The 27,440-nt window shown below is 35.0% G+C and overlaps 1 protein-coding gene across 21 annotated transcripts in view; it reads left to right on the forward strand.

Moving 5' to 3' along the window:
- The window catches only part of MLLT10 (MLLT10, histone lysine methyltransferase DOT1L cofactor), a 188,877-nt gene extending 161,878 nt beyond the window's left edge, over positions 1 to 26,999 (forward strand). For 20 of the 21 annotated variants that reach the window (XM_011364391.2, XM_011364388.2, XM_011364387.2 and 17 more), the window contains 10 exons: positions 1,130 to 1,308; positions 10,870 to 10,987; positions 12,320 to 12,392; positions 15,037 to 15,191; positions 17,039 to 17,227; positions 17,634 to 17,722; positions 17,860 to 18,221; positions 19,293 to 19,389; positions 23,255 to 23,464; positions 25,236 to 26,999. In XM_011364391.2, the coding sequence (XP_011362693.1) occupies positions 1,130 to 1,308; positions 10,870 to 10,987; positions 12,320 to 12,392; positions 15,037 to 15,191; positions 17,039 to 17,227; positions 17,634 to 17,722; positions 17,860 to 18,221; positions 19,293 to 19,389; positions 23,255 to 23,464; positions 25,236 to 25,280 (1,517 nt within the window). In that variant the 3' untranslated portion in view covers positions 25,281 to 26,999. Of the gene's footprint in view, positions 1 to 1,129; positions 1,309 to 10,869; positions 10,988 to 12,319; positions 12,393 to 15,036; positions 15,192 to 17,038; positions 17,228 to 17,633; positions 17,723 to 17,859; positions 18,222 to 19,292; positions 19,390 to 23,254; positions 23,465 to 24,144; positions 24,272 to 25,235 lie in introns of all 21 variants that reach the window. The other variant, XR_002781365.1, reaches the window with a different exon arrangement.
- Positions 27,000 to 27,440: the final 441 nt, after the last annotated feature.

Genomic DNA, 27,440 nt, shown 5'->3' on the forward strand with positions numbered 1-27,440 from the left:
TACTTTTGAGGAGCTGTCCTAAGATGTTTAGTAGCATTTCTGTTACTAGACACCAGTGACATTCCCTGATTTTGACAACCAAAAATGGGGTTGAGAACCCCACTGGCTTATAGATATTCTCATGTCCTATCTTTATCCTCAAAGAGCTTCTCTTTCTCTGTGGGCTCTTTGTTATCAGCATGTGACCGTGATCTCCCATCTGTAAAAAAACAAAAACAAAATACACATGCACACACACACAAAAAACCCCAAAACATCTTTTTTTCATTAACTCCCTGTTCCCTCTTAACTTTTGCTAATTTTTTTTCTCCTTCTCCATTGCATCCACCTTTTTTTTTTTTTTTTTTTTTTTTTGTAAAGAATGGATTGCTTCCGCTCTCTCATTACCCTCTTTCTTTCTGCTGTTTACTCCCATGGGGCCAATGTGTTCCTTGTTCCTTGAAGAGAATGTTGCCACTACCTAGTAGTCCACATCATGATCATTTTTTTAATCCTCTGTCCCCCCTCCATTCCCACCCCTCCTTGTACACCTGGTTCAGTCAGTCATGAAGGCCTGTTTATTCTACCTCCTGAATATATTTAGAATCCATCTATTTTCTTTATTCTCATAGCTGTGTCCCGCCATTGTCTCCGAATCTCCAATCTAGTCCTGTTCCATTTTATTTTCTACATTGTAGCATGGGTGACCTTTTTAAAGCAAAGTCTTCCCATTTCAGACTTTTTCAATTATGAGTTCTGGGGCTCTAGTGTCTGCATTTTGGAAGGTTTATCAGGTGATTTTTATGCAACACTAATCACTCTTCTCCTACTTAAGAAATATTTCATTGCTCTTAGGAATTTCTAAAATTCTTATTGTTTTTATAAAGTATTTTCTGATGTGATCCCTGTCTATTAGCAAAACCATTTTTGATATATAAAAATGACTTAGGTTCTCAGACAAGTGTTTTATGAAAAGTCAGTATTTATTTATTCAGTTATTAGTACACTTTTTGTCTGTTCACCACCATCATTGAAATTTATCATTGAGGTGAGGGATCAGGAGGAAATGTGGGTATTCTAACTTATTGATTAATGTTGTGTTCTGTGACAAATTTGACTGCTGAGTTATAAAATATTTATTTTCTTGCAGGTATTTATAACAGCAATGATGTAGCAGTATCATTTCCAAATGTAGTATCTGGCTCCGGATCTAGTACTCCTGTCTCCAGCTCTCATTTACCTCAGCAGTCTTCTGGGCATTTGCAACAAGTAGGAGCTCTGTCCCCATCAGCAGCATCGACTGCAACTCCTGCTGTTGCTACAACTCAGGTAAATTGTTACAGTGCCATAAAGTAATGTGTGGATGGGTCCGATGAGTCTGATGGGTCAATGGGTCATCATTTTTAAAGTAAGTTTGATTGTAGGAGAGGGAAACAAAATAGAGCTTCCTTATAGGAATTTATAAAGTGTCTCAATTTGTATTGACATATTAGTGGAAATAATAGACCTTTTTACATGATACTCATGAGAAAAGACAAACGAATAAGTTGATACCCACTTACTGTTTTCAGTTTCTGAGTTTCTAGGTTTGTCCTACAACATAAAATATAAATTTGTGGGGAGCTTTTATTCTTTCTTTTAAAAAGTAGCACTTACAAGTATGAACCAGTTTTGGACTTTTATGGTTTTATAAATTCCTTTTATAATTTTAAAAATCATGCAAATAATGTATGAATATCTGCTCTCTCAGTTCTTAAAACTCCTAGTGTAGGAGAATATAGGATAAAGAGTAAATGATCCCTTTCAGCACTATATGGCTTTCCTCCTAGTGGGAGAGAAGGAATGTTCACAAATATTGTAAATAATGGTGACTGTGTTGGTTGTTTTGCATTTATTTACATCCCTTTCCTCCACTTTAGGTTGGTGACTTGATAGGTGACCTAGCCTACAGGAATGCTTTAAAAGCAAAAGTCAAATCAGAAAAATCATAATCTTGAATTACATACACAAATAGGACAGTAAATGGGCCAAACTGTACACACACACACACACACACACACACACACACACACACATCCCTACCTCCTCTACTCCCCCCCATTTCCCAAAAGGCAATAATTTAAAATTCCTAAAGTATATATATTTTTATTTTTTTGGAATTCTTTATAATTTTACTTTCATTTTATCCAAAGCTCTAGTAGTATGTTAACTTTTTGAGAAAATTATAACAGTGATAAATGTCTGGTTACAAATAACTAGTTAAGTAGTTGTTTGTAAGTTGCTGTAAACTTAGGCTTTATGTATGTGTTCATAATTTCCATTGTGTGGACCATTAGAAGGAAACACTTTTCCAGTTTTTCTGTAAGCTGTACATCAAAGCACAAGATTAAGTTATTTTTAAAGTATGTAATGGTGCAGTATAAACAATCACCATTATAATTAGGTCATGTATTAGAATAAACGACAGTTCAGCACATAAAATCAGTGGCATATTTGGTGGTGTTATCTTTGAAAATGGACGTTAACTATTTGATGAACCTCTCAATCTGAATAAGAGGAGTTTGACTCGTTTAGGAGAGTTTTTCTTTAGCTCAGTTCACTAACCTTAGTGAAGTAGCCATAATAATACGGATTTGGAGTTAGAGAGGGTGGAAGGATAAATGTGAGAATAGCCTTTCTAAATAGTTTTATCTCTTTTAATTTTAATTAAGTGTAACCATATGCTGTCGATAGCTTTATATCCTTGGACAAAGTCTCACATGAACATTTTCAATGTGCATTTTTCTTTTCTTTTTCATATAGGTCTGTTTTAATTATTCTCTGGTTAATTCCAGCCTGAATTAAGCAAAAATCTCGTTTCTTCTTATTCATTATGTTTGTGGTTTTGGGATTGGCATTAGGGAGGTCAGTGGGGGAAGTGGTAGTGAAGGGAAATTTATAGCTAGAGGGAAAATTCCACTGCACATATGACTCAACTGAAGAACAAAGAAATCATAGTTGCAAGTAATCCAGGATTCAGTCAATTTAAATCTTTACTATTTATCCTCTTTCCATGTTTCAGTAAGATGGGTCTCTTATTAAATATGATCATCCCGTTAGACGCAAATGCTGCATGATGAGACAACTGCATCTGTGTTTCTGTCCAGCAGTGTATGCTTACTGCTTTCAAGCTGGAGTTTATTTAGCCTGGCTTATCTGGTGCTGCTGTAGCAACCATCAGTCTCCAGGCAACTGAGGCACGTTGACCTCTCAGTTGAACTACTTCAGTTTAGCTGCCCGAGACAATAGTATTGGTAGTAAATGTGCAAAATGTGAGTTTTCTAGGCAATGTGCAAGGGAAAGGATACAAAAAATGTTAAAGATAAATTGAATGTTTAGATAGAACTCTTAAAATTGTAATGCATTTGGTAATTTAATCTTCAAAGTGACAAAAGTTGGTTTCTGGTTCAACTTTCATATAGGCCTTGTTTGTTTTCAAATCACGCAAGCCATTGTGTTTAAATAATCGCATCTTAGCCTTTTGTTTAGGGTTTCTTTATAGATAATTGATTTAAAATTAAGTGGTTAAGTTAAAATGATCAGTATTTAAGATGTAATTATGGAAGTCTTGTTACAGTTATTAAGAAAACCTTGACACCAGCAAGCAGATATTTTAAAAATATATAAATCAGAGAATAGAAACATTAAATTTGAATTAATGCTTTGCCTTCTCTCCTTCTCCCCAAAAAACTTAATGAAAGTAGTAATTTTTAGTGACTGGCTTGGTGCCAGCAGGATAAAAACTCAGAGGTCATTCTTGATCTTTCTAGCCTTGGCTTTAAGTCAGACAGACAAGCCTCTCGTTTGGCTTGTTCGCTGCCGTAAGAATTGTTCCCTGCAAAGTGGTCAAGGAGGTAAGACCAGGAAGCTAACAGAAATTAAAAACTGAGAGTAGATTTGTGCCTTTAATGGGGTAGGAGACAGTGGTAAAAATGGGGGCATCTCATGTTTAGCAGCCCTAATTTGAAAAAAAACTTAAAAAAAATATGTAATGTTTTGAAAAATGTAATGAAAAAAATTGTATTCTAATATATTCTGCATTTGAGGTTTTGCTTTTCAGTATATTCTTCATGTAGATGATCATGGTTCATTGTTTACTGTTAGTGTTATAAAAAATGACATAGGTTAAGTAATTTAAATAAAGGAACTTCTAAGGTTTATGTGATATTTAGTAAATGCAGGTGTTTAAGTATTTTAAAGATACCGTTTAGTGACTGTTTTACAGATTTCTGTGAAACTTTTACTTCAGTCAGCTTTGAATATTTTGTTTTCCAACATCATAATTGTGTGTGTGTGTGTGTGTCTGTGTGTGTTGCAGAGCTAACTTATGTGTAGTCCTTGATTTTCTTTCAAATGATGTCTGATATGACATTTTCATTCTCTTTGAGAAAATGATTTGGTTTCCCAGGCAGAGTCACCTGACTTCAGAGGATCTCTGACTTGATTGGTCAGAATGAAAAGTGTCATCTGTTTTAAATAATTTCATAATGACTTGTAATTTTAAAGAAGTTAACATTCTGAGTAATTTTTTAAGTAATAAGTTTTTTAAGTGCTTTGTAACGTCACTTGGATGGTGAAGAGGTTAAGTAATCATACAAGGTCGCATGTCTAGTAAGTGATGGAACTGAAGTCTGGAAGCAGGGCAGTCTGACTCCTGAGCCTCCTGTCTGGTTTACTGCTCAGTACCATAAAAATGAGTGTCCCAGTTATGTGCCTCCTTGTCAAGAGGAGTCTATTTGAAAAATATTATTAGGGATTTTACTGTGTCCATTGGTGTGACACAATGCAAAATAGAAGTTCGAGTCAGAAATCCTGGGTTCCAGAAGCTTTGCTACACACAAGTGTAACTGTAGTCAGGTATTTTCAATTTGTGGGCATCAATTTTTTTCATACATAAAATGAAAACTTTAAATACCTGTTCTGCCTGCTATACAGGTATGTTATGAAGTTCATGTGAGAATAAGTATTTTGCAGATTATAAAGTACTTTGGAATTAAGGTTATCACATTGATGCTACAATATGACATCATTAATTTCAACTGTTACAGAAAAGCCTGATTACCAGTGAGAAAAATTTTACAGAAGCATTTCTTTTATTAAAAATAGTATTAAATTTTTCTTATAAAACTCATAATTCCAAGTTAACCTAGATATATGCATTTTAGCCATTTTAGGTTCAACTGTTGACTAACGTCTTTTCCAGTTCATAAATTACTTCAGTAGTCACTGTAGTCCCAGGGGCTCAATTTTTCTCCAAAAGATAGGTGATATATTGATTAGATAGCAACCAATTAGGAAGCCTTAGAATTTGTTGGTTATTCTGTGCGGTCATCTTGTCCAGTCATGAGTGTTTAGTGATGGTTTAACTACAGTTTAATCCCTCCCACTACTTACAGAAACTCAGTTGTAGGACATTTCAGCATGAGCCTAAACAATGGTTTTGAAGACGTTAAGCTCCTCACAATTAGGGAGCAGTTAGGGGCATTGAATAATGTGGAATGATGCAATTGAACCTGACAGCTTTAACAGTCAGCCTACTCATGGGACCCGAAAGTTGTTCACACTTGGTTTCATCTCTCATCACACGCTGAGTATTAAAGCCTTACTGGTGGTGGCTGACACAGAAATGGGGTCTGTTATCAGAATATGTTGCATAGTACAGAGTTTGACTTGAGTTAGAGAATATATGAAAACTTTCCACTGTTCTCCAGTTTTTCCTGGAAGCTTTTCTAGGGAAACAAATTGTGTCTGCAAATTGAAAAATGCATATAAATTAATTGTCACGAAAGTATTTGAATCCTTACATTATATTTGCAGTGTTGCTATGTTATTATATAACCTATAAATTAAGATATCATTGTATAACGAGACATTTATACCTTCTAATTTTTCTTAGGTAAATATGTTTTAATCTTTGAAATATAACCAGCCACGTTAATATCAGAATATAATTGGTAAATTATATTCTCTAACAAAGTTAATGGAAAAGATGGAAACCATAATAGATTATAAAAATAATTTTTTAAGTGATAAGCTAAAATTTGAGTGCTTTCCATGTGTCAGGCATTCATTTAAGCCCTTTACATATATTCACTCAGCCGATCTTCACAGTGTTTTTATGAAGTAGGTACTATTATTATCTCCATTTTTACAGATGGAAATTGAAGACACAGAGGTTTAGTACCTTTCCCAAAGTGAGAAGCTTGGTTTATGGCAGATACAGTGAAAATAAAAAGATTTTTTCTTCTAAGTATGTATATGAAATAGGAATTAAAAAAATAATATTCAATTTAGCAAGTCTGACAGAATTTTGGAAGAATGTAATTTTAAGTGATGTGTCAAGGATGAAAATCTTGAAGAAGAAGCTACTGTGTTTTAGAGCTTATTTAAATCATTTGATTTTAATGTTTATTGACAGGTTAATTGTGCATTTAAAAAAAGGCTTGCTATAACCTCATCCTATATTATTGAAGTATAAAGTTTTGTATCTACCTCCAAGTGATATATTACTATGATACTTTCTAAAGGTGAAATTTTTATAGCTACCGTTCTTTCAAACCTAGTTTTTCTTCTTTATTCTGTATTTTTCTGCCTTTATCATCATTAGGGAGAAAAATAAATCTACCAAAACAATGCCCACTTTGAAGTCTGTTATTCAGATAATTGAGTAGACTTAGCTTGACTTTTTCTCTCCACAACGAACTCCTTTAGTGCCAGGTGCCTAGGAATTTGGTAGTTATTTTATGACTAGAGCTCTTTTAAAACTTTTCTGTGCTCATGAGCAGACATTTGACATGTAAGAGGTGAACTATTAACAACAGGGACATTTCAAGTTGAAATATAATTTTAATCTTGTTAATATTTTAATATGGTATGTCAGTCTTCTTAGGAAATACTAAATTTCTTTAATTTGTTTTGCGTTTGAATACTGCCTTGGTAGACTCACATATCTTTCTGGATGTTTAACATAATAAGTTATTCTAAATTTGCTAAGGATGTTCTTTGACTCTAGCACCTAAATATGTTTCAAAGTTACTTAGATTTACCTCAATAATTATTCAATTTACCCTTACTCTACTTGTCTTGAGGTCTATTTTGTAAAATAATTATACTTCTCTTAATGAGGCTTTTATAAGAGTGTTAGAGTAAGTGTAATAACTTGAGTAGAAGTAGTTCCTTTCAATTACTAATCTTGGGGAGGGAACAAAACTAAGATATCATATACTGGAAGTTGAAGCAGAAGTTTATTATGGCAATATGAATTTATAATTATATAAGTTATTTGTCTTGACCTAATCTTAACACCTACTTTCACATTTTGAGTAGATGACTTCATTTCAGTGGGACACTGTGAAGCCAAGTAGTTTACTTTGTATTAACTTATTTTAAAATAATTTTAAATGCATGGAAAAGTTGTAAAAACAGTACAGAGTGCGGAGTATAGAGTTCATGTACATTGTGGGTACCCTTCACTCAGCCTCCCCAGTGTTCACAACTCATATTCTTATAGTGCCAGTAGACTCAAGGAGGATATCTGTCCACAATAGCCATTCTCCCTACTTGGGGAGATAAAACTGAAATGTCATAAGGTAGCTACTTTCCTATAAAAAGAATTACCAGTCATTATACTAGGTCTTCTGAAGTGAACTTATGGCACATTAGTAATTTGCTTTCAGTGTACTTTTTAAAATCCATGTCCAAAGTATGCTGTGGAGAAGTGTGTGTGTATTGTTTCCTTTATTCCTTGTTTCAGATTTCTTTTCCATAAAAGCTTTCAGTGCCCTTTATGCTTCAAAAACACTGTTTCTTCAGGTTCACGTGGATATCCTTCCATCGTCCTGAATCTTGGTGCTTTCTTATTCGTGACAGCGAAGGTTTTTGAGTCTACAAAATGCCAGACATTACATGTGTACTCTCCTCTATAAGACATCCTTTTTTTCTCTGCTCTCTCACTTGTGCTCCTCCGTTGCTACTAAGTTGTGAGATCCTTTCACTAAAATGTTAGGGGTTTCTTGTTAGTAAGGTGCCAAGAGCTATCAAAGGTTCCCAGCATATTAACCATTCTAAATAGCACTTCAAAAGTGCTGACTAAGCAGTGTCAGACATTTGTAGTCCTTGGTGACTCATGTTACTTGCTTAAAATGATAAAAAGTAGAGTTTTAATGTAGCCTTGGTTTAGATGTATGCCACAGAACCTTACCTGGTAAAATTAATAACTTATTTTTAATATCTTGTAAGTTTTTTTAGATAAATGCAATAATTTTTTAAAAACAACTACCAGATGTTTACCCATTCAGAAATTTTGAGAAATTGGTTATTCAGGATAATGAAGAATATATTCCCATTTTAGTTTATTATTTTATTAATTTACTTTTGCCTCCCATCTTTATAAAACATACATTCCTGTTTTGGACTTATGCTAAAGATGATTAATCTTTTTCTGATGACAGTCATTATGCAAATCAGTTATTATGCTGTTGTACTACTTTGCATTTTGATCTTTTAGTATGGTGAGCCTAACACAGGATAGATAGGGAAACTAAGATAATTTGGAGACATCAAGACATTTGAAGCTAATCAGGATAAATGTAAAGCTCTTGGCAGAAGGAACCCTTCCTGTAAAAGGGTATATTTCTGATTAGAGTGGGATCTTTTGATTCTTATCAAGAGACTAAGGCAGCTCATAAAATTGATAATTGGAACTAAAAAAGTAGTCCAGCTGGTATAATATTAGTCCTGGTTCAGCCAAAAGATGACTGCACGAAAAAGCAGACTCAAGAGGCCAAGGTGCGGGTGCTGAGGCACATAGATGTCCACGTTCTTTGAGCAGCATCCCACTGGCACTCTCTTAACCCTGTAACACGCTCCTTGCTCATATTTTTCTCTCTTGTCTTGCCGTCAGCTGTTATTTCTTGCTGCCAACAAACTGTCTCAAAATATTACTTCTTCTTCCTCTTTCTAATTAATTTTCCACTTCTAATCTACTATATGCTTAGTTGATCTTTTTAGAATTATGTCTAGAGTATAAGAGTAAATTGGCTCTGCAAAGAGAATTTTTAAGTATAAGCTACCTGAGATTTTAACACATGGATGAGTAGCATATGATCTTTTTGTTTGTTTGGATTTTTTGTTTTGTTTTATTTTGTTTTCAGGTTATTTTATGAGTAGCCAGGATTCCTAAGTATTTGACTTCTGGAAGGGTAAAAAATTTTAATATAGTTTCATTTATGAATTGTATATTTTATGTATGTCTTGCTACTAAATACATGGCAAGTGTCCAGTATGATCCTTAGGTTAAACTTTTGACTTACCTTTTACTGAGGGCTAATTGTTAAACAGGACTTTATAGTACAAACTTACTGGCTTTGTATACCTATCTTTAATAAGAGAAAAAATGAAACCCAGAAATGGACCGATTGAATTTAGACATTAAAGTATGAACTGTGAAATATACCCTTTGGAACAATGGAAAGCAAGGACAGAATTCTACATCACAGAGACTTTCTGTGAATTTAAAGTCCAATTTTCATCCTTAATAAGTTGGCTAGAGGCCAGATATAATGTCAGGATCTGAGTCTTTCCAGAAACACAGTTTATTCTCTGTAATATTTTGCTTGTTATAACTACTATGTCGTCTTGGTCCCTTGTGTGCAGTTATACATGTCAGAATGTCCCACATCTTTTGTTTTGCTGTTATTCAGCTTCTTTATATTAGTTGTGCTTCAATTCTTTGAAATTATTTTCCAGAATTTTGTTCTGAGATAACTATACAATGATTTCATTTTATAAAAGCTTAAGTTTCATTTCATTCATGAAAAAGAGTAGGAAGTATACTTTGAAATTTGTGGTTCTGTTAAATCCAAAGAGTATTTCAGATTTGTAATAGCCTTCTGTGAGTTAACAGTATTTTGTGTACAAGAGATTTGCTTCCACAATGCCACATTTTAAGGTTATAATATTCTTGGAAAGTGGGAGAAAGTATTCACATCAAAGAAGGCATTTTTATTACATTGGATTACGCAAGACTTTGGCCAGCCTCCTTAGCTTCATCTGTTTAAGGGTTCATTTTCCCTTGTTTGGCACAAGTCCCAGTAGAGGCCTTCAGAATTGTGGTTAGCAACATGAATGAATTACAAACTTTGGACTAGCTCTTCAGTTAGTAGAACTGGCTTCCTGCCAAAAAGACAGTGCCTTATATGGGGTCAGGGCAAAGCTGTGATTCGTTGAGCCCTGCATTGTATAGAAAACATACTTGTGATGCCTGTTTGCTTTCTTTTAAAATAAAAACAAAACAAAACAGAAAAAGCAGCAGGCTTCCAAGTCTATCAAAATAGGAAGTAACAAAATAGTGTGCAGGTTTTACTAATGACAGAGTTAAGGAATGGAAATATGGCTCTGTATAGTTAAAATACTAAAAGTAGAAATTGGACCTTTCGACCTCCTTAGCCAGCCTTGTGATATAAGAGACCAAAGCATTTGTTAGACATCTGTTGTCTACCTGCCCTTATTTTATAAATGGTTTAATACGATTAAATAATTAGTCATATGTTCACATGGTTACCGTGCCCCACTGGGTTTTGGTATCGATGAGATACTTTGAAATTAAAGCAGGAATAGTTAACTTTGACTGTGCCAGTCCTTTTTTTTTTTTTTTTTTTAATTTGGAGGTATGTAACTTCGAAAATTGAAGTATTGGATTGGTAAAACAAGTAAGAATGAAATTCGCTCTTCAGAAAGTGAGGAATTTTTGCTTATATTTTGAGGTTGGAAAAAATTTTTTCAGGTCTATCAGGAGGAAAAGTATTAAGATATTTTCAAATATAATTTATTTATGTAATTCTTTTCATTTAGGCAAATACCCTCTCTGGATCTTCTCTCAGTCAGGCACCATCTCATATGTATGGCAATAGATTAAATCCAAATTCTTCAATGGCAGCTCTTATAGCTCAATCTGAAAACACTCAAACAGGTAAGTTTTCAAGAATTTTTAAACTCTAAAATTCTATCCCCAATTGGCTCATTTTGTTTGAAAAGTCTAAAGGTGTGCTTAATATAGGATGGTGCCTTTAAAAAAAAACCCAGAAGAATCACAGTTGGAAGTAAATAGTATGCTGTGCTGCAAAATAGTGCTGTGCTTTTTTTACTGTCTGAAATGTAAATGTTTAAGCAGAGCCATCAGCAGGCAGGAATGCAACAATGTCTCCTGTGACTTTTGTGATTGATGTGTTCAGTTCTCAGTTCTGTGCAATGAAAGTAACATAACACTGGGCTTTTCTGTGAATAGCCTAAACCTTTATTTGCATAATTCATGAAATTGCATTACACAAACTTGGTTAAAAAAAAAAATCCTGTTAGAGAATTTCTACAGTGTTTAGTAATCCTGTGAATTTTTAGCAGTTGACATTTTGTAGCATTTGCCTCTTGTACTGTTTTAATGAGCCTCTGGATTTGCTTTGTTTCATTCCATCCTTAAGCATTTGTTGACATGTCCAAGTAGTCATGCCTGTTTGGGGGAAGGGAATGGGTTTAGCAGTTCACCAAGAATGGATCAGTCATGTCTTTACCCTTTAAGGGTCAGAGGTTACCTGACTCAGAATCAGGGGAGGACAACCTTGAAAGAGGCCAGATTCGGTGATTTTATAAGGAACTAACTGTAGGAGAAATAAAAGTTACTTTTCAAGCAGAGATACTCTGTTACCTAAGGAATATTTTGAAGAAATTAAATTTTTTTTCTTTTAAATACAAAATTCTGTGTTTCTACTTGTTTTTGTCAGTTCAGATATTTACTATTATATGTAACTTTATCTTTGGTGTGAAGATCTGTGTAGTAATACATAATTTGAGTCTTGATGTGTGGCTCTATGTGATACAGTATGTATTTTATGATTTGTCTTGGGATACAAAGTGTTAAAAAATACAAAGCATAAGGATTTGCTGTGATAAGCATACAGATTAGCTGTCCACAGCTGTGATTCATTACTTTAACCGTAGAAATTAAAAGTGGCTGAGGGGAGGGTACTGCAAATGCAAACCACGCTTCTGTGCTGTAAAATTGAAAGGAATGAAAGAACGGAACATAATCCATGGCCTTCTACACCCACAAAAACGTGTAGGGACAGCGCCTTACATGCCACAGTTCAGCAATTCTAAACTAGCAGTATAGTAGATCTTCTACTTTCATAGTAACTGCAAAGATAGTGGTAAGAGTTTTATGTATGTTTTAGGAAAAATTAGGGCAAGAGCTTAAAACCTCTTATCTATTAAGAGTCACTTTATCAGCTATGAAATATTTGCACTGCAGATCAAGATCTTGGAGACAATAGCCGCAGCCTTGTCGGCAGAGGAAGCTCACCCCGAGGAAGTCTCTCACCGCGGTAAGCATTATTTACACTGCCGAGTACAGGCAAAGGAAACAGTTGAGATTGGAACCTTCTTTATCTCCTATCAGCAGAGTGTACATTTGTGAGGCTATAAAAGCATTCTGAAGATAAGAAGCATGTCTGGACAGTCAAGAAAAATGATTATAAATTAATTTGAATATTAATTTAAACACAGATTTCTAAGCTTTTGAAAAGACATAACTCTCGATACATTTCCAATCAATTTGAACTCTCTTGTTTTTATCATTTATATATTTAACTGCTGGTACTTTTAATGCATTAATTTGGGTAATTCTTTTTGTTCATAAAATAGTCTTAAAATCTCTTAAAGCTACAGACTCGAGGCTTTCAACTTTGGGCTCCAGTTTTAGGTCTGTTGTGGGGAATGCACTTAACCCTTTAGTTTCCAGTTCCTGATTCAGTAAATGAAGTTTTTGTGGCTCATCTCTAAAATCTCTCTAATTCATTCCTAAAATTGGATCAAAGTATAGCATACATATTACATTGTTCTGTGAAACTATCTTAGATATTATATGAAAGAATTCAGGTACTACTTATTAAGATATAATATATGTGAAGTTATTCCTTTTAGCAGGATACTCTTAACCAGAGTTGTACTGAAGGGTTGGTTGAATTTCTCTGAGCACAATCTAAGTGTCCCATTCTCAGTGGGGAGAATGAGAGATGGAAATACTGTGTCAGTTATAGAAGACAGTGGAACTTTAGGCTCTGGCTATCTTTTTATTGATTTTATTCTACTTTCAACTTGCACACCTTCCTCTAGTTTGTTTTCTCTCTGTTCTCCAGTTTTGTAATCTCTGCCTCGAGCATGCTGTTAGACTGGGTGAGAATGGAGAGCAAAAGGAAGAAAAAGCCCATTCTAGAGTCTTTTTTCAAGTGTGAGAATTTAAAATTTTCAGCTGTGAGAATTTAAAAACTGTTAAAAATTAAAAATTGTATCTGATGACTACCATGAATATCAGTGTTGCTATGTTGCTGATTAGTTGGAGAAGGTCTGTTAAGGAACATCTTTATCATTAAAGAGATTAGTCCAGTAACCTCTAATTTTGCTATTTTCTGGTGATACATTTAGTAGTGCCTTTTCCATATGTAATTTTTGGGTGAGCTAAAAGTGGTAGTTTTTCCTAATTGAACTCTGCAGAAAATTAAATATTCCTTCGTTCAAGACAAGGATGCTGAAGCAAACAATGATAATAACATTTGACTAATCTGTAAATTTATACTTCTGTACTGTTTTATTCTTTTCCAAGAAGGAAGTTAATGGATTTTTGCTCTAATGTTCAGTGGAAGAAGCATTTCTGTGTTTCCCCTTTAAACTTAAAGTGTCATACAGGCCACCCAGAAATTACTTAAGATCTCTTAGTGCTATTTTGCTTGGTGTGTTGCTTTGTTTTTCATTTGCTAAATGGAATTTAACACAATAAATGTTACAAAATTATTTTTAGCATATATTTTCAACTTTTTATTGTCCTTTAAAGAACAGCCTGGAAGGTAATAGCATAAATTATCCTGGCATAATAAACTATTTGGAGAGGGATGGCCAACTGTATGTAGCATATGAAGTTTACATATGTAATAAAAAAGCCTCATTTGTTAAACTTATTATTTAAAGAGTTTTTTGTAGCGAAACATATTAAGGTGGTGGCAGAACAATAGTGGATTGTTAGAAGACCTGAGTTGTATCCTCAGCTCTGTCATTTACCAGTGGTGTGTCTTTGGACAGGTCACTAAAGCCCCATCTTATTTCCTCAGATGGAAATAGAGCCAGATTTTGATTTCTCACTAGGTCGTTGTGAAGATCATATATAAGCTAATTATGTGGAAACACTTTGAAAACTCTAGAGTCCTTTACTAATGTGTTCTGTTAATATGGATGCTGGGAACCAGAAATGGCCACATTTACTAGGTTAAAACAAGTAGGTGAGAGAACATTACATATTCATCTTAATATAAGTAATATTTGTTTTTGGAAGAGTTGCTTAAATCATCACCATTTAAAGTACAGATCTAAGACATTTTAGAAATATTTGTATAAAAGGCTCAAATAAATATTGTTTTGGTATTGATAATGTTCCTTAATAATGAAAATACTTACAAATAAGTATTTTTGAATTTATAATAGAAAGCTCCTTTAAAATTATTAAATATTTATTTTTACTCATTTGAGATTTTGTTATAAATTAAAATGCTTTCTAAATTATTATAATTGTGCAGTGTTATTCTGATGTTTTGCATATTAAAGCAGAATGGTAGAACTCTTATATCTTTTGGCTAGTTATTTTAAAGTCTTCCTAATCCTCTTTCCTTTTTGTCTTATACACCTGTGTTGGGTTCTTTTACAGCCTATTTGACAGATTATTGGTGTTGTGTTTATATTTTCTAGTGGCTTTTAATTAATCAAATATGGCCAGCTATCCCCTTGATTTTACAATTCAAGGAGGAACAGTGATAATTACTAAACTTTTAGGGTAGATTATACTTTTTTATAGTTCTAGCATAGGCAGCCTGGTGTTAGAAAACTTGTGCAGGAAGGGGGTCAGCATGAGGTGAGAAATGAATGCTCACTCTTTCATAGGACTCTCCTCCTGTTTAACCTGAGAATTAATGTTTTCAACAGATCTCCTGTAAGCAGCTTACAGATTCGCTACGATCAACCAGGCAACAACAGTTTGGAAAATCTGCCTCCAGTAGCAGCCAGCATAGAACAGCTTTTGGAAAGGCAGTGGAGTGAAGGACAGCAATTTTTATTAGAACAGGGTACTCCTAGTGACAGTAAGTATACTTTTCTTGTCTTTAAAAAAAGATGACTAGATGGATGGGTGGATGAACAGACAGGTGGACAGATACAGAAGTTATACTTCAAGTCTAGCAATGAAATTATGATATGCTTTATATAATATGGTTAGAAATGCAGTGTAGTGGTTTAATAGAACAGATTGTACAGTTTTACTGCTTGGACTTGAATCCTGTCTTTACCTGTTGTTAAAAATGTGATCGTGGGTGAGTTTCTTAAATGTCAGTGTGCTTTAGTCTCCCGTTTGCAGAGGGGGAATAATAATGTGCCTGTTATTTTGAGGGTTAAATGACATAAAAAAAAAATGTAAGGAACATTGCCTGGTTCATAGAAAGCACTTATCTGTTCACTGGTTATTGTTATCATTTCTAATTATTATAATATCGGCACTTTGTTTCTCATTGTACTTTGTTTTTATCAGTTTTTAACTTGTACTAAAATACACGAGTTATATTTTTCTCATAGCTTAATTGTTTGAAGAAAATTTGCTCACCTCTGGAGAGAATTTATTATAAAAAAACGCATGTAGTCAAGTATGACTAAGTATCTTCTTGATTTTACAATTTGGGCAAGAAAATAATACCAAGTTATATATATGTAATGTTTACATATTATATATCATTTAGTTATTAAAATACATAATATGTATTACATGTACACATTTAGTATCTTTATACTTTTAAGTGTTGGTGAAGGGGCCATGAAAAATGTCAAAAAGTAAAGTTAAACTGCAGGTGGTAGTCAACTGGAAAAGTGGCCTACTATTAAGGATATATATTTTTGTGGGAAAAAAATAGGTGGTTTTTATTATTTTGGGATATAAACTTTTGCTACTTTATTTTATGTAAACAAAACATTTTGCTTATTGTTAATAGACAAGTCCCATAAATTGGTATTTTTATGAATGATGCCCTGACAAAAAAATGCCAGGAAAAATGTGAGGAAGTTCATGCTGGGATAACCCTTAAACGTGAGAGCTGTAGGACAGGTTTTGCTTAGTCCTGTTGCATGTCATTCGGGTGCAGTAAGGGTTTCTTTGTGAGGTCTTGAAGAGGAGGGATAAAAGTTAAATCCTTGGGAAATGACCATATGTGTCTGTACCAGTAGAGTTGTGTTTTTTGAAGGCCCTGAGGGCATTTTAAACAAATACAGCTTTTTAATACATAAAAATTTTAAAGTGTCTGTCAGTGTGGCATAACAGTAGCACGCTGTGTTGTCAATCGGAGTTGTGGAAGGAATTGAAACTGTTTTTGAGGTGATGAGACAGGACAGAAACGGAGCCCGTTTACAGATAGATGACTGGCCTTCTCCGAGATCAGGGCTGTGGTGCGCATGCACTGCCCCCTGCTGGTGGCTGTGTGCCTCAGCATGCCTAGCTCCTGGGCTTGGAGGGTTCTCTCCCTGTCCCGTGGAACGCTTAGATTTTACCAAGCATCAAACCAAAACTTGTGCTCTTTATTGTGTCGAAGGATATTGATGCGAATCCGTCTAATTTTAAATATGATTTTAATGTAAAATCATGGCAGGCACTTTTAATTAGGCTTTTATTTTGATGAAAATAAAATGTTTGTCATTTTTCATTGAGAATGGAAATTACCTGAACAAGGTAGGTGGTTTTCTGAGTATGCTTATAAATGTATAAATATATTATGGTATTTTTATATTTACACATAAATTTAGAAGTAAAACCTAGTTATTTAGAAATGCTTAATAGAATTTCTGCTTTTCTGTTTTAACATTTCTAGTTATCGACACTTAAGTCTTTAAAATACTTAGCCCTGTGTGTGAATTTGTCTTTGTAAAAAGCCATCTAAATGTTTGTTAGTTTTAGGAATGCTGAAGTCATTACACCAACTTCAAGTTGAAAATCGAAGATTAGAGGAACAGATTAAAAACTTGACTGCCAAAAAGGAACGCCTTCAGTTACTGAATGCACAGCTCTCAGTGCCTTTTCCAACAATAACAACAAATCCTAGTCCATCCCATCAGATGCATGCGTTCTCAGCACAGAATGGTAAGTATGGAAATATTTATTGCATATATAGTATAAGAATAGTAGGCTAGACTTTCAGTATCTTTTAAATAGTAAGTACATAATAACTGGTAGAAAAGGGATGAAAGGTTATTTTCGAAGAGCATAAAGAATCCTGTTGAGTGATGAACTTAAATTTGTTCTAACTTTAGTACATAATTTAATGACAAAATTTTTTAAATGCGTAATAATGGCTTTATTGACTTAAAGCCATGGTATTCAGTAGAGATAGATCTTTACGTTTAAACTGATCTTAGGAATACCAAGACTTAATATTTAAGTGTTTTTAATGTAAGCTTGAGGATAAGCTTTTCTGTAAGCCTTTAATCTTATACATAATGTAATTTAATAGGGTAAATAGGTTTATTTTTGTCTTTTATTATTCTAGCTCCTGCTACTGATTCCTTGAACAGCAGTAAGAGCCCTCATCTAGGAAACAGCTTTTTACCTGATAATTCTCTTCCTGTATTAAATCAGGTAATTTTGATGTGGTTAATTTCATTTGTGTGTTTTACTCATGAACAATAGTATATCACATGAAATGGTTTTAAAATTATTTTAAACAGTTTTACTGTATTTCTTAAAATTGAAGTTTCTATTCTTTCTTCCGTTAGGACCTAACCTCTAGTGGACAAAGCACCAGCAGCTCATCAGCTCTTTCTACTCCACCTCCTGCCGGGCAGAGTCCAGCTCAGCAGGGCTCAGGCGTTAGTGGAGTTCAGCAGGTCAATGGTGTGACAGTGGGGGCGCTGGCTGGTGGAATGCAGACTGTAACATCCACCATTCCTGCCGTGCCTGGAGTGGGTGGAATAATTGGAGCTTTGCCAGGTAACCAACTGGCAATTAATGGCATTGTAGGAGCTTTAAATGGGGTTATTCAGACCCCTGTCACAATATCCCAGAACCCTGCCCCCCTCACCCACACAACTGTACCACCTAATGCAACTCATCCAATGCCAGCTACACTGACTAACAGGTAAGAAATTTACTTAAATATATCTCAGGTTTTTCACTGCAGCGTAGTACCACATTGACCATGCTTTAGATTGGGATTTTAATACTCCTTGTAGATAGATATGTGCTAAGAAATTAAAATTAAAATCAAACTTTTAAACTAAATATATTATACTGAGAGCCATTTATTTTTGAAGCTTAAGTAATTCAGATTAAAACAAAGTTAAACCACTTTTAGTAACAGAGCATTACATATATATTCTGTGCTGAAATTTTGTCTTAATCTGTGATGTCTATTTTAAATGCTAATTTTTCTTATCCTCTTGTATATTGCTTTCATGTATCATAAATTCTAAAGAAAAGTAATATTGTAATGAAGATCACATGAATATTGGTTTCTTAAAATTCAGCTATGTAATTTTGTTGCTTTATAATCAAAGATTTTGATATAGGATGAAGGTCAAATATTTATCTTGAATTTCCAGGGAGTAAGATTCACTGTTTCATTGTATTTGAATTTCAGTTGAATGTTTATTCAAAATAAGGAAACTAAAGCCGTGTTGTTATTGAACATACTTTGAAGAATAAATTATTTTAAATGGACTTGCAGTGGGTACTAGTAAACTATTTTTTCTGGCTCTCTCTTCTTTGGTGCTTAATTTTACTGAGCATTTGCTGACCAAAAAGACGAGGTCATACCACTGAGTGTAGAATGTTTGGATTCTTTCTTGTTTTATATATGTGTTACTTACAGTAGGTTAAATTAGCCTTAAGTAATTACTAAATTATTACATGTGCATGTTATAAACACATGTAAGTTTCTAGTCCCTAACAGAACTAAGTGCCCACTTGGTTTACAATAAAAAGGAAAATATTTCTCAACAATGTGAATTCTTGTTTATTTGTATGCCACGCATGTGCGTGCACACACACACAAATAAATTTGTGCATAATTATTTTCAAAAAGTGTTGTTGATTAAAAATTTGACTTGTTAACTTATCAAACATCAAATCAAAGAGTGGTCTTTCATTTTACATTTAAGAAAACATTAAAGGTATATAGTAGAAAGTAAGAATTTAAATCTTCTTTCAGTGCCTCAGGACTAGGATTACTGTCTGACCAGCAAAGACAAATATTTCTTCATCAACAGCAATTTCAGCAGTTGTTAAATTCTCAACAGCTCACACCAGTAAGTGCTTCCTTTTGATAATATTTGATTTTTACTAGGAGAAAGTGATCTCAGTTATAATAGATATTTAGTGTGCCTGTTGATTGCCTACTTTTTGAAATAACATTATAGGATGCATAATGCAAAAATAGTATGTCTTGCCATTTGGGATAGTCTCATACCTACAGTGACATTATATTGATCCATTTATAAATATTAGAACTTTGTGCTGTGGTATTCTTGTAGGATCTGATGATAGAGTGGCGAACAAGACTTTCTGTTTTCATGGAACTTCATTCTGATAGGGGAGATGGATAATATATAAATACATACTTTTTGGTAGTGATAAGTATTGAGAAGAAAAATAAAGCAAGATCAAGGGGCTAAGAGAACAGTAAGATGAGGGCCATTTTAGATAGGATTGCCGAGCTTCTTTGAGTAGGTGACTTTTGAGCAGACACTTGAATAAAAGTTAAAGGAGCATGATTTTTTGACATGAGGATAGAAGAGAAAGCACATTTTAGGTAGAAAGAACAGCAGCTATAAAAGACTTCAGCTGGATTTGTGTTTATGTTTTGAAGACTAGAAAGAAGGCCATGATGGCTGCGGAGTGAAAGAGGCTAGTGCAGAGGGCAGAAGGTCAGATGGGTGGGCTTGGCCTAGATCATGGACTGTCTTGTTTGGCTGTCTGTGGCAAGAAATTTAGATTTATCTTAAGTGCTATGGAAAGCTGTTGGTGATTTTTTTTTTAACCTTTCTGTTTTAGAAATTTTCGAGTGTACCAAAAGTACAAAGTATAATATACTAATCACGTAGCTTTAATAATTATCCCAATTTTTAAAAAACTTGTTTTATGTAGCATCACTTTTTCAGGATTATTTTAAAGAATTACTTGGAGGGCTTTGAACAGAACAGTGATATGATAATAAATCACATTTAAAAAAAGTTTAGCTGCTGCATTATGGAGAGTAGGCTGTGTGTGTTGTGGGCGGGGTGGGGGCTTGGGGGGGAGGGTGATGGTGGAAACAGTAGAAACAGGGAGACTATTGGACTAGTCCAGGTAAGAGATGTTGGTGTCTTAAAATAGCATGATAAATGTGGTGAAAAACTGAAATTATGCATTTTGAAGATAGAACCAACAAGACTTGTTTGTCAGAATTCAAGAAAAAGAAGAGTCCTAAGCAATTGGATGTTGACCTTTACTGAGATTTGGATGACTAGGAGGAACAGGTTTTGGAGAGAAAACAGGAGTCTTCTGTGGTCATCCTGAGTTTGATGTGTCTATTTAGATGGTCAAGTTAGATGTTTACTAGGCATTTAGGAGACCGGAGCCCAAGGAAAGGCTGTGGTTGGGCATATAAATTTGAGGTCATTGCTGCACATGCGATGTTTAGATTCACAGGATTTGATAAGATCAGGAGGAAATAAGGACCAGTCGGTGTCTGAGGACAGAGCCCTGGACATCCTGGAAAAGGAGAATAATCTAGTAAAGGATAGCAGAAAAAAGTGGCCATGAGTTAGGAAAACGGAGAGAGTGATGACCTAGGGTCCATGTAAAGAAAACGTGTTAAGAAACGAGGGAATCCACTGTGTAAAATGCTTCTGGCGAGTAACGTAAGAGTGGACTATTGGATTAGGCTGTCTAGAGGTTTTCCACAAATGCGGTTTTGGTGAGAAGTAAAAACCTCACTGCGTGGTTCAAAAGAAAATGGGAGGAGAGGAAGTGAAGGTGGAGTAGAGGCAACTAAAGACGTTTTACTATAAAAAGCAGAGAAATGGGCACCTAATGGAAGAAAGACATAGTCTGAGGAGGCAGTTTCTATTCATTTTGAATTATGGCACATATATGTGTTGATGGGTCAGTTTCTGCTGCGGGAGAGAGGAAGGTGCTCTCAGAGCAGCACAGTTCCTAAGAAAGGAGAGGAGCTGTGAGCACATTCCACTCATCAGAGGGCAGGCAGGGCAGCTGCCAGTGGATTTTGTGGTAGGAGGTTGAGGAAACCCACTGTTTAATGTTGTATTGGTGAAAACATGGCAGAGATACTTTGGACAAGGGTCTAAAGGTAAATCAAATAAATTCTTAAATACTTATTCTAAAGTGTGAGCTTATTTTCTTATCTCTTGCCTCATCTTAATATGAAGTACTAAAATCCAGTTTTGGGGGATTCTTCCTGTCAATCAAGATTTTACTCTAATAATAGCACATATAGATGTCTCAGTTCTAGAACATGGTGGATTGAGAGATTTTAGCACAAATTCTTGCTCAGAGACCAAAGGACTAAAGAGGTTTAAAAACGACTCTACTTTTTCCTTTGTCAGCCAAGGTAGTGAGGTAAAGTTTGTTTATTTACAAGCATTGAACTTTATGTAGGCAAGATTATTATAAGACATACTTACTTCTCACATCTTCAGAAAAACGCTTTCTTGACCTTCCTCCCCTCACCAACTGCTACCCTGTTTCTCTGGTCACTGTCCCCTCCCAGATTGCCTTCACATTGTGTGGAGTCCCATGGGCAATTCTTGCTCTTTACGTCACTTAACCTGGCAGCAGCATCTGACAGAGTCGATCACGCCCTCCTTGAAACACGTTTTTCCCTTAGTTTCCAGGATACCACATTGTCTTGGTTTTCTTTCTACCTAAGTGGCCATTCCTGTATGGCCTCCTTTCCTGGGTCCTCCTCTTCTCCTCAGCCTCTTATCTTTAGAGTGCTCTAGAATTCAGTAACGTCACGTTGCATAGCTTTAAACAGCACCCATCTATAGATACCTGCATCTCCAGCCCAGGTCTCTTCCTCCAACCGCTTACTTGATACCTCCACTTGGACGTCTTAATAGACATTTCAAGTGTAACATGTCCCAAACCGAACTCATTGTTTTCCACCACATACCTGCTCTACACGTGGCTTTCCCTTCCTCAGCTGATGGCAGCTCCCAGTTGCTCAAGCCCAAATCCTTCACTCTTCTTTCTCTGACGCCTCCCACCGAATCCTTCGAGAAACCCTAAATCAGGTTGTGTCACTCTGCCCACACCTTCCACTGGCTTCCCATTTTACTCTTGAGTAAAAGCCTCGCCACTGTGAGGCCCACAGTCCTGCCTCCTCCTCGCTCGCTCCACTCCAGCCCGGTCTCCTTGCTGTCTCCCTTGATCATACTGGATAGGCTTCAGTGTAGCCCCTTAGCACTGGCTGTTCCATCTGCCTGGTAATTCCACCCCACCCCCCATATCCACATGGAGAATCCTCTGACCAGTCTGCTTCAGATGACCCCTACCCTGCTATACTTTCTCACACTCCTGTTTCCCCTGGCCTTAGCAGTAATCATATGTTTTGTTCGTTTCTCTCTCTTCCCCCCAGGGTAGGCTGTGTAAGGGCAGGGTTTTTTTCCTCACTGATATATCTCAAGCAAAAAACATATGTCTCAGAACAGTGCCTGGCTCATAGTGAGCACTCAAGAAATGAAATATATGCTTGCCATAAACAGTAGTCTCATAACTATATCAAGAAAACACTCTTTCTGTTGGTGTGAATGACAGCTTTTAATTTTAAGATTCAAGAATTATGAGAAGGATTTGACCCACATAGTGCACTCTAAAGTCAAACACCGATAACTTGTGACTTCTTTAAGTTACTGTTCTCGATTGTCATGGATAACCTAACTTGAATAGCAGTCTCCTGTATTTACCCATTTTGAAATAAGCAGTGCACCGATGGTGTTGACATTCATAGTAGGTGGTTATTATCTAGTACAGCGTATCTTTCTAGGTGAGATGCTCATGGTCTTAGTGGTGTGAATCTCATATTAAAGAAGAAAATAGAAAAGGCAGGCTTTACTGACTGCTGAATTCTGTGACAGGGAACTCATCTTCTTTCACATGTTTTTACCTAAGGAGCAACATCAGGCCCTTCTGTATCAGTTAATGCAACAGCATCACCACCAGCAGCACCACCAACCTGAACTACAGCAGCTACAGATCTCGGGACCAGCGCAAATACCAATAAACAACCTCCTTGCAGGTACTCAGGCACCACCACTTCACCCAGCTACCACCAACCCATTTCTCACCATCCATGGCGATAATGCAAGTCAGAAAGTAACAGTAAGTGTTTGCTTTATTATATCTAGTGAAATAATAAAAATTTTATCGATTAATGAGAGATGATCCTCTCTAGTCTCTCTCTCTTTTTAAATATATTATTCCCCCAATAATTTCTTAAAACCAGTTGTTTCAGCAGCTGGATATTGTAAACCTGAAAGATTTAAGCAAATTTATATAATCTGTTAAGAATATCAGTTCAAATTTGCACCTAAGGTTTGAAGGCTGTTTTATATAATTCAGCAATTTTCAAAATAAAAATGTTTTATTTATAGCAAATGGTATGAGACAGTCCACTCAAAGACAATACTTGGTGCTTTTTGAAAATCTTTGTTTAATTTGTTTAATTATAGAACCGATCTGGATATTTTAGGAATATTTTTGTTATTTATTTTGCTCTGAAGTGCTTCCTAAAACTGAATTATATTTATAATAAAATTTATATGAAAATTTTAGGGTAATCCAATTATTCAATTATTCCACCAGATTACATTTAAAAAGAAAGTAAATTGTAGTCATATCTGTAATGGAATTTAAGTTTTTATTATTTTTATGTGCGTGATGGCATTTTACCCTTTCAGTGTACAAATTAAGATTAAAATGGATGCAGGAACAGTATGCTCTACATACAGTAGCACACGTTTTAAGGCTGTTTCTTTCTATCAATTCTCCCCTTCGATTAGGTCTACTTTACTGGAGTGTAAATGTTCCCCCTAAATTCCAGTTCAGGGCAGGACCCTGTTAGAGGAAGGATATTGGGATATAGAATGGAGACTGGACATCAGGAAAAGGAAGAAGGGAAAGAATGAGGTGGGAGACTTGGCAAATAAAAGTGTTAAAAGTCACAATGTTTGCTATTTCCCATAACTTTGAAAGCTTGCTGTTTACTGTGCTTTTAGTCTTCAGAAACTTTAGTTTGTATTTAGTAACAAGAGTTGGTTTAAAGTATAGATTATTGGTTTTCATTAACTCTTCATTGCTTTTTGTTTGCCCATCGTTTCTGACTTCTGATTGTGAATGCGTACTGTCATTGTCACAAACCTAGTTACTTCTCCAGTATGTTGCTTACCTGGGAAATTTTAGTGATTTTGTATTGTAGAAATTTTCGTGCTGTTTTTTTCCTCTTAAGTTTTTTCTTGTGTCAAAAAGTGAGTTAATTACAAGCTAATTTTTCCATACAATATGACATGTATTTTTTAATGGACTAGCACAATAATAATTAAAATAAACAGAATATTAATTACCTAATGGGGAAAAGACTGGAAAATAGTTATTTATGAGTACTGTGTTATATGCCAGGTGTCTTTGTCGGATACAATAGTAAGTGTGATTTTAACCTTTAAAAAAGTAACAGGCTGTAACCCCATTTTTTTTTTATAGATTAGTAAAACGAGACTCAGGTTAAAGTTCAAAGGATAAATAGCACATGTTGGATCAGAACTCATGACTTTGTTCGTAACAAATTCATTTTCCACAATACCATGTTACTACTGTGGAAAAGTCGATTTCAGGGAGGATTTCTGCCTCATTCCTTGCGAGTTCTGTCCCTCACATGGGCACTTCCGTTTTTGTTTACTGCTGAATTTCCTGTTTATAAAGCAACTGATAATGTTTACCACTAAATTCATGTCTTTATATTATGCCGAAAAGTAGCCATGTCGACTTGTAGAGAAAAAGGAATTTTATCTGTTATAATTTCAGTTAGGAGGATATTACCTCAAGTGCGGGCCAAAAATTGATTTAACTAATGCATCTGATTTTGTTTTAACTGCAGAGACTTAGTGATAAAACTGGGCCTGTCGCTCAAGAGAAAAGTTGACACTTGAAAAACATGTAGCGATTGCCTGTCCTGCTGTGCGAGCACTTCCTCTGGCTGCCTTGCAGTCCTCTCACTACACCTCGAAGAAATGCAACAGGAAACCAACTGCACAACAAAGGGTTCACTGCCACAAGGACATTCTTGTCAGGCTTTGATTGATTTTCTTGTTGCTTTGTTGCACTGAAATGGAATTCCCATATCCCCCACCCCTCACCCAGATTTTTTGAACTTTGAAAGAAAATTTAATAACTAACTTTTGTCAGTGAAATAATTTACATGCCATGAGTTTATCAGCTTAAGAGAAAGTTAATATAGTTGGTACACAACTAATTTTGTTATAAATTGGAGAGTTGAATAGCAAAGCTAAAGACCTGTTCCATTTATAAACTATTTGATTTTATTGTACAAGTTAGAATATGAAAATATGATATTTTGTTTGAGTTACAGTGTGCTTGCACTGTGAGTCAAAACTTAAATTTCAAGGAACTGTCCAGTTTCTTCTTCTGGAGTTTTATTGGTTAAATATTACAAATAAATAGATCAACTGAGACTTGGCGATCTTAGTTATAAAAAGTTCCTTTCTAATTGGATTTGGCCAGTTTTGGTAATCAAGTTAGAATGGTAATGTCTGCTTCTGCTAAAGGTAATGACCTTTTTCTTTTCCTTTTCTTTTTCTTTTTCTTTCTTTTTAAGTGTTAAAACCTACTCATATTTTAAAGAAACCTTGAATTGAGTTCTAAGGCTGCTGGGGAAACCAGATCAATTCAAAGTGAGACTTCTTGCAGAAAGAGGGGCCACTCTGGAAACTGCTGGTGGGGTTTGGCCTGAATCAAGTGCCTGTTAGTGCCTCCATGGTGTCACCATGGCTCAAGACAGCTGAGCTTGCACTGTAGTCAGTCCTTGCATGTAGTAGAAATAGTGTTGCACCAGCAGCCTTCCCCATGGTTCTGCCTTTATTAAAAAACTTGCTATGCCACCGTAGATAGCTCAGGCAAAACTATTACCTGGGTATTTATCCACTAATGAGTCACAAGAAAAACGAGTGGATTTGGTATGAATTTTTGTTTTTTAATTTAAATAACTTCCCATTGCTGACAGTGATTTCTAACAAAACAGAACCACCCACCACTACAGTTCCTAAAACAGGCGAAATCTGTATTACAGCCCTTCTACTTTGGATAGCCACACTCCTAGTGTGACAGTGTATACACCAAACAATTGGGGACGTAATCATTAAACTGTTCTTAAATGTGTGAATTATTAGTGGAAAAGACCCAGCTGTAACTAGACCTCCACTGTGTACTTAGCTGGAAGAACATGTTAATTCTGCAATATGTCTCTTGGTTAAACATTGCACAGTTCTTACCTCATTTCTGTAAATAAGGTTTTGTGAATCTGTTTTGTATTGTGAAAAATTCATAAGATAACATTGATATTTTGATTTGTAATATTTCTAATTGGTAGATTTAATTGAAAAGTAAAATTAATTTATTTTTATATGTTCAGGGGAATTTTAAAGAAAGTCACATCTTTTGTAGATAATTTAAAAAAAATCGGTGTGGTTTATTTTACTTATTTAACCCACTGGTTGTTATTCTGTAACAATTTGTATAAATGGTAAATTTTGAATGTGTTGTTATTTTACCTAGATGTAAAAATCTACATGTATTAAAGAAAATGTACAAAGTTTTTGTTAATAAAATTTAATAATGTTTATAACTCTGTGCTAATTTTCCAGTTTTATTGAGATATAATTGACATAGCACTGTATAAGCTTAAGGTGTACAGCATAATAATTTGATTTACATATATTGTGAGATGATTACCACAATAAGTTATTGTTATCTCATGATAGGTACAAAAAAAAGAACAAAATAAGTTTTTTCCTTGTGATGAGAAAGAACTTTTTTCCCCTTTTTTAAAAATTTTATTTATTTAAATTAGTTTCAAGTATATAGTACATTGGGTAGACATCTATATAGTTCATAAAATGATCCCCCAGTGAGAAAGAACTCTTAGGATTTACACTCTTAACAACTTTCAAATACACCATAGAGCAGCATAAACTATAGTCACTGTGTTGTACATCACATCCCTAGGGCTTGCTTCTAACTGGAAGTTTGTGCCATTTAACCCGGGGCCTCTCTTCCCCTCCCCTGC

Source organism: Pteropus vampyrus, unplaced genomic scaffold (assembly GCF_000151845.1).
Source record: "Pteropus vampyrus isolate Shadow unplaced genomic scaffold, Pvam_2.0 Scaffold96, whole genome shotgun sequence".
Lineage (NCBI taxonomy): Eukaryota > Metazoa > Chordata > Mammalia > Chiroptera > Pteropodidae > Pteropus > Pteropus vampyrus.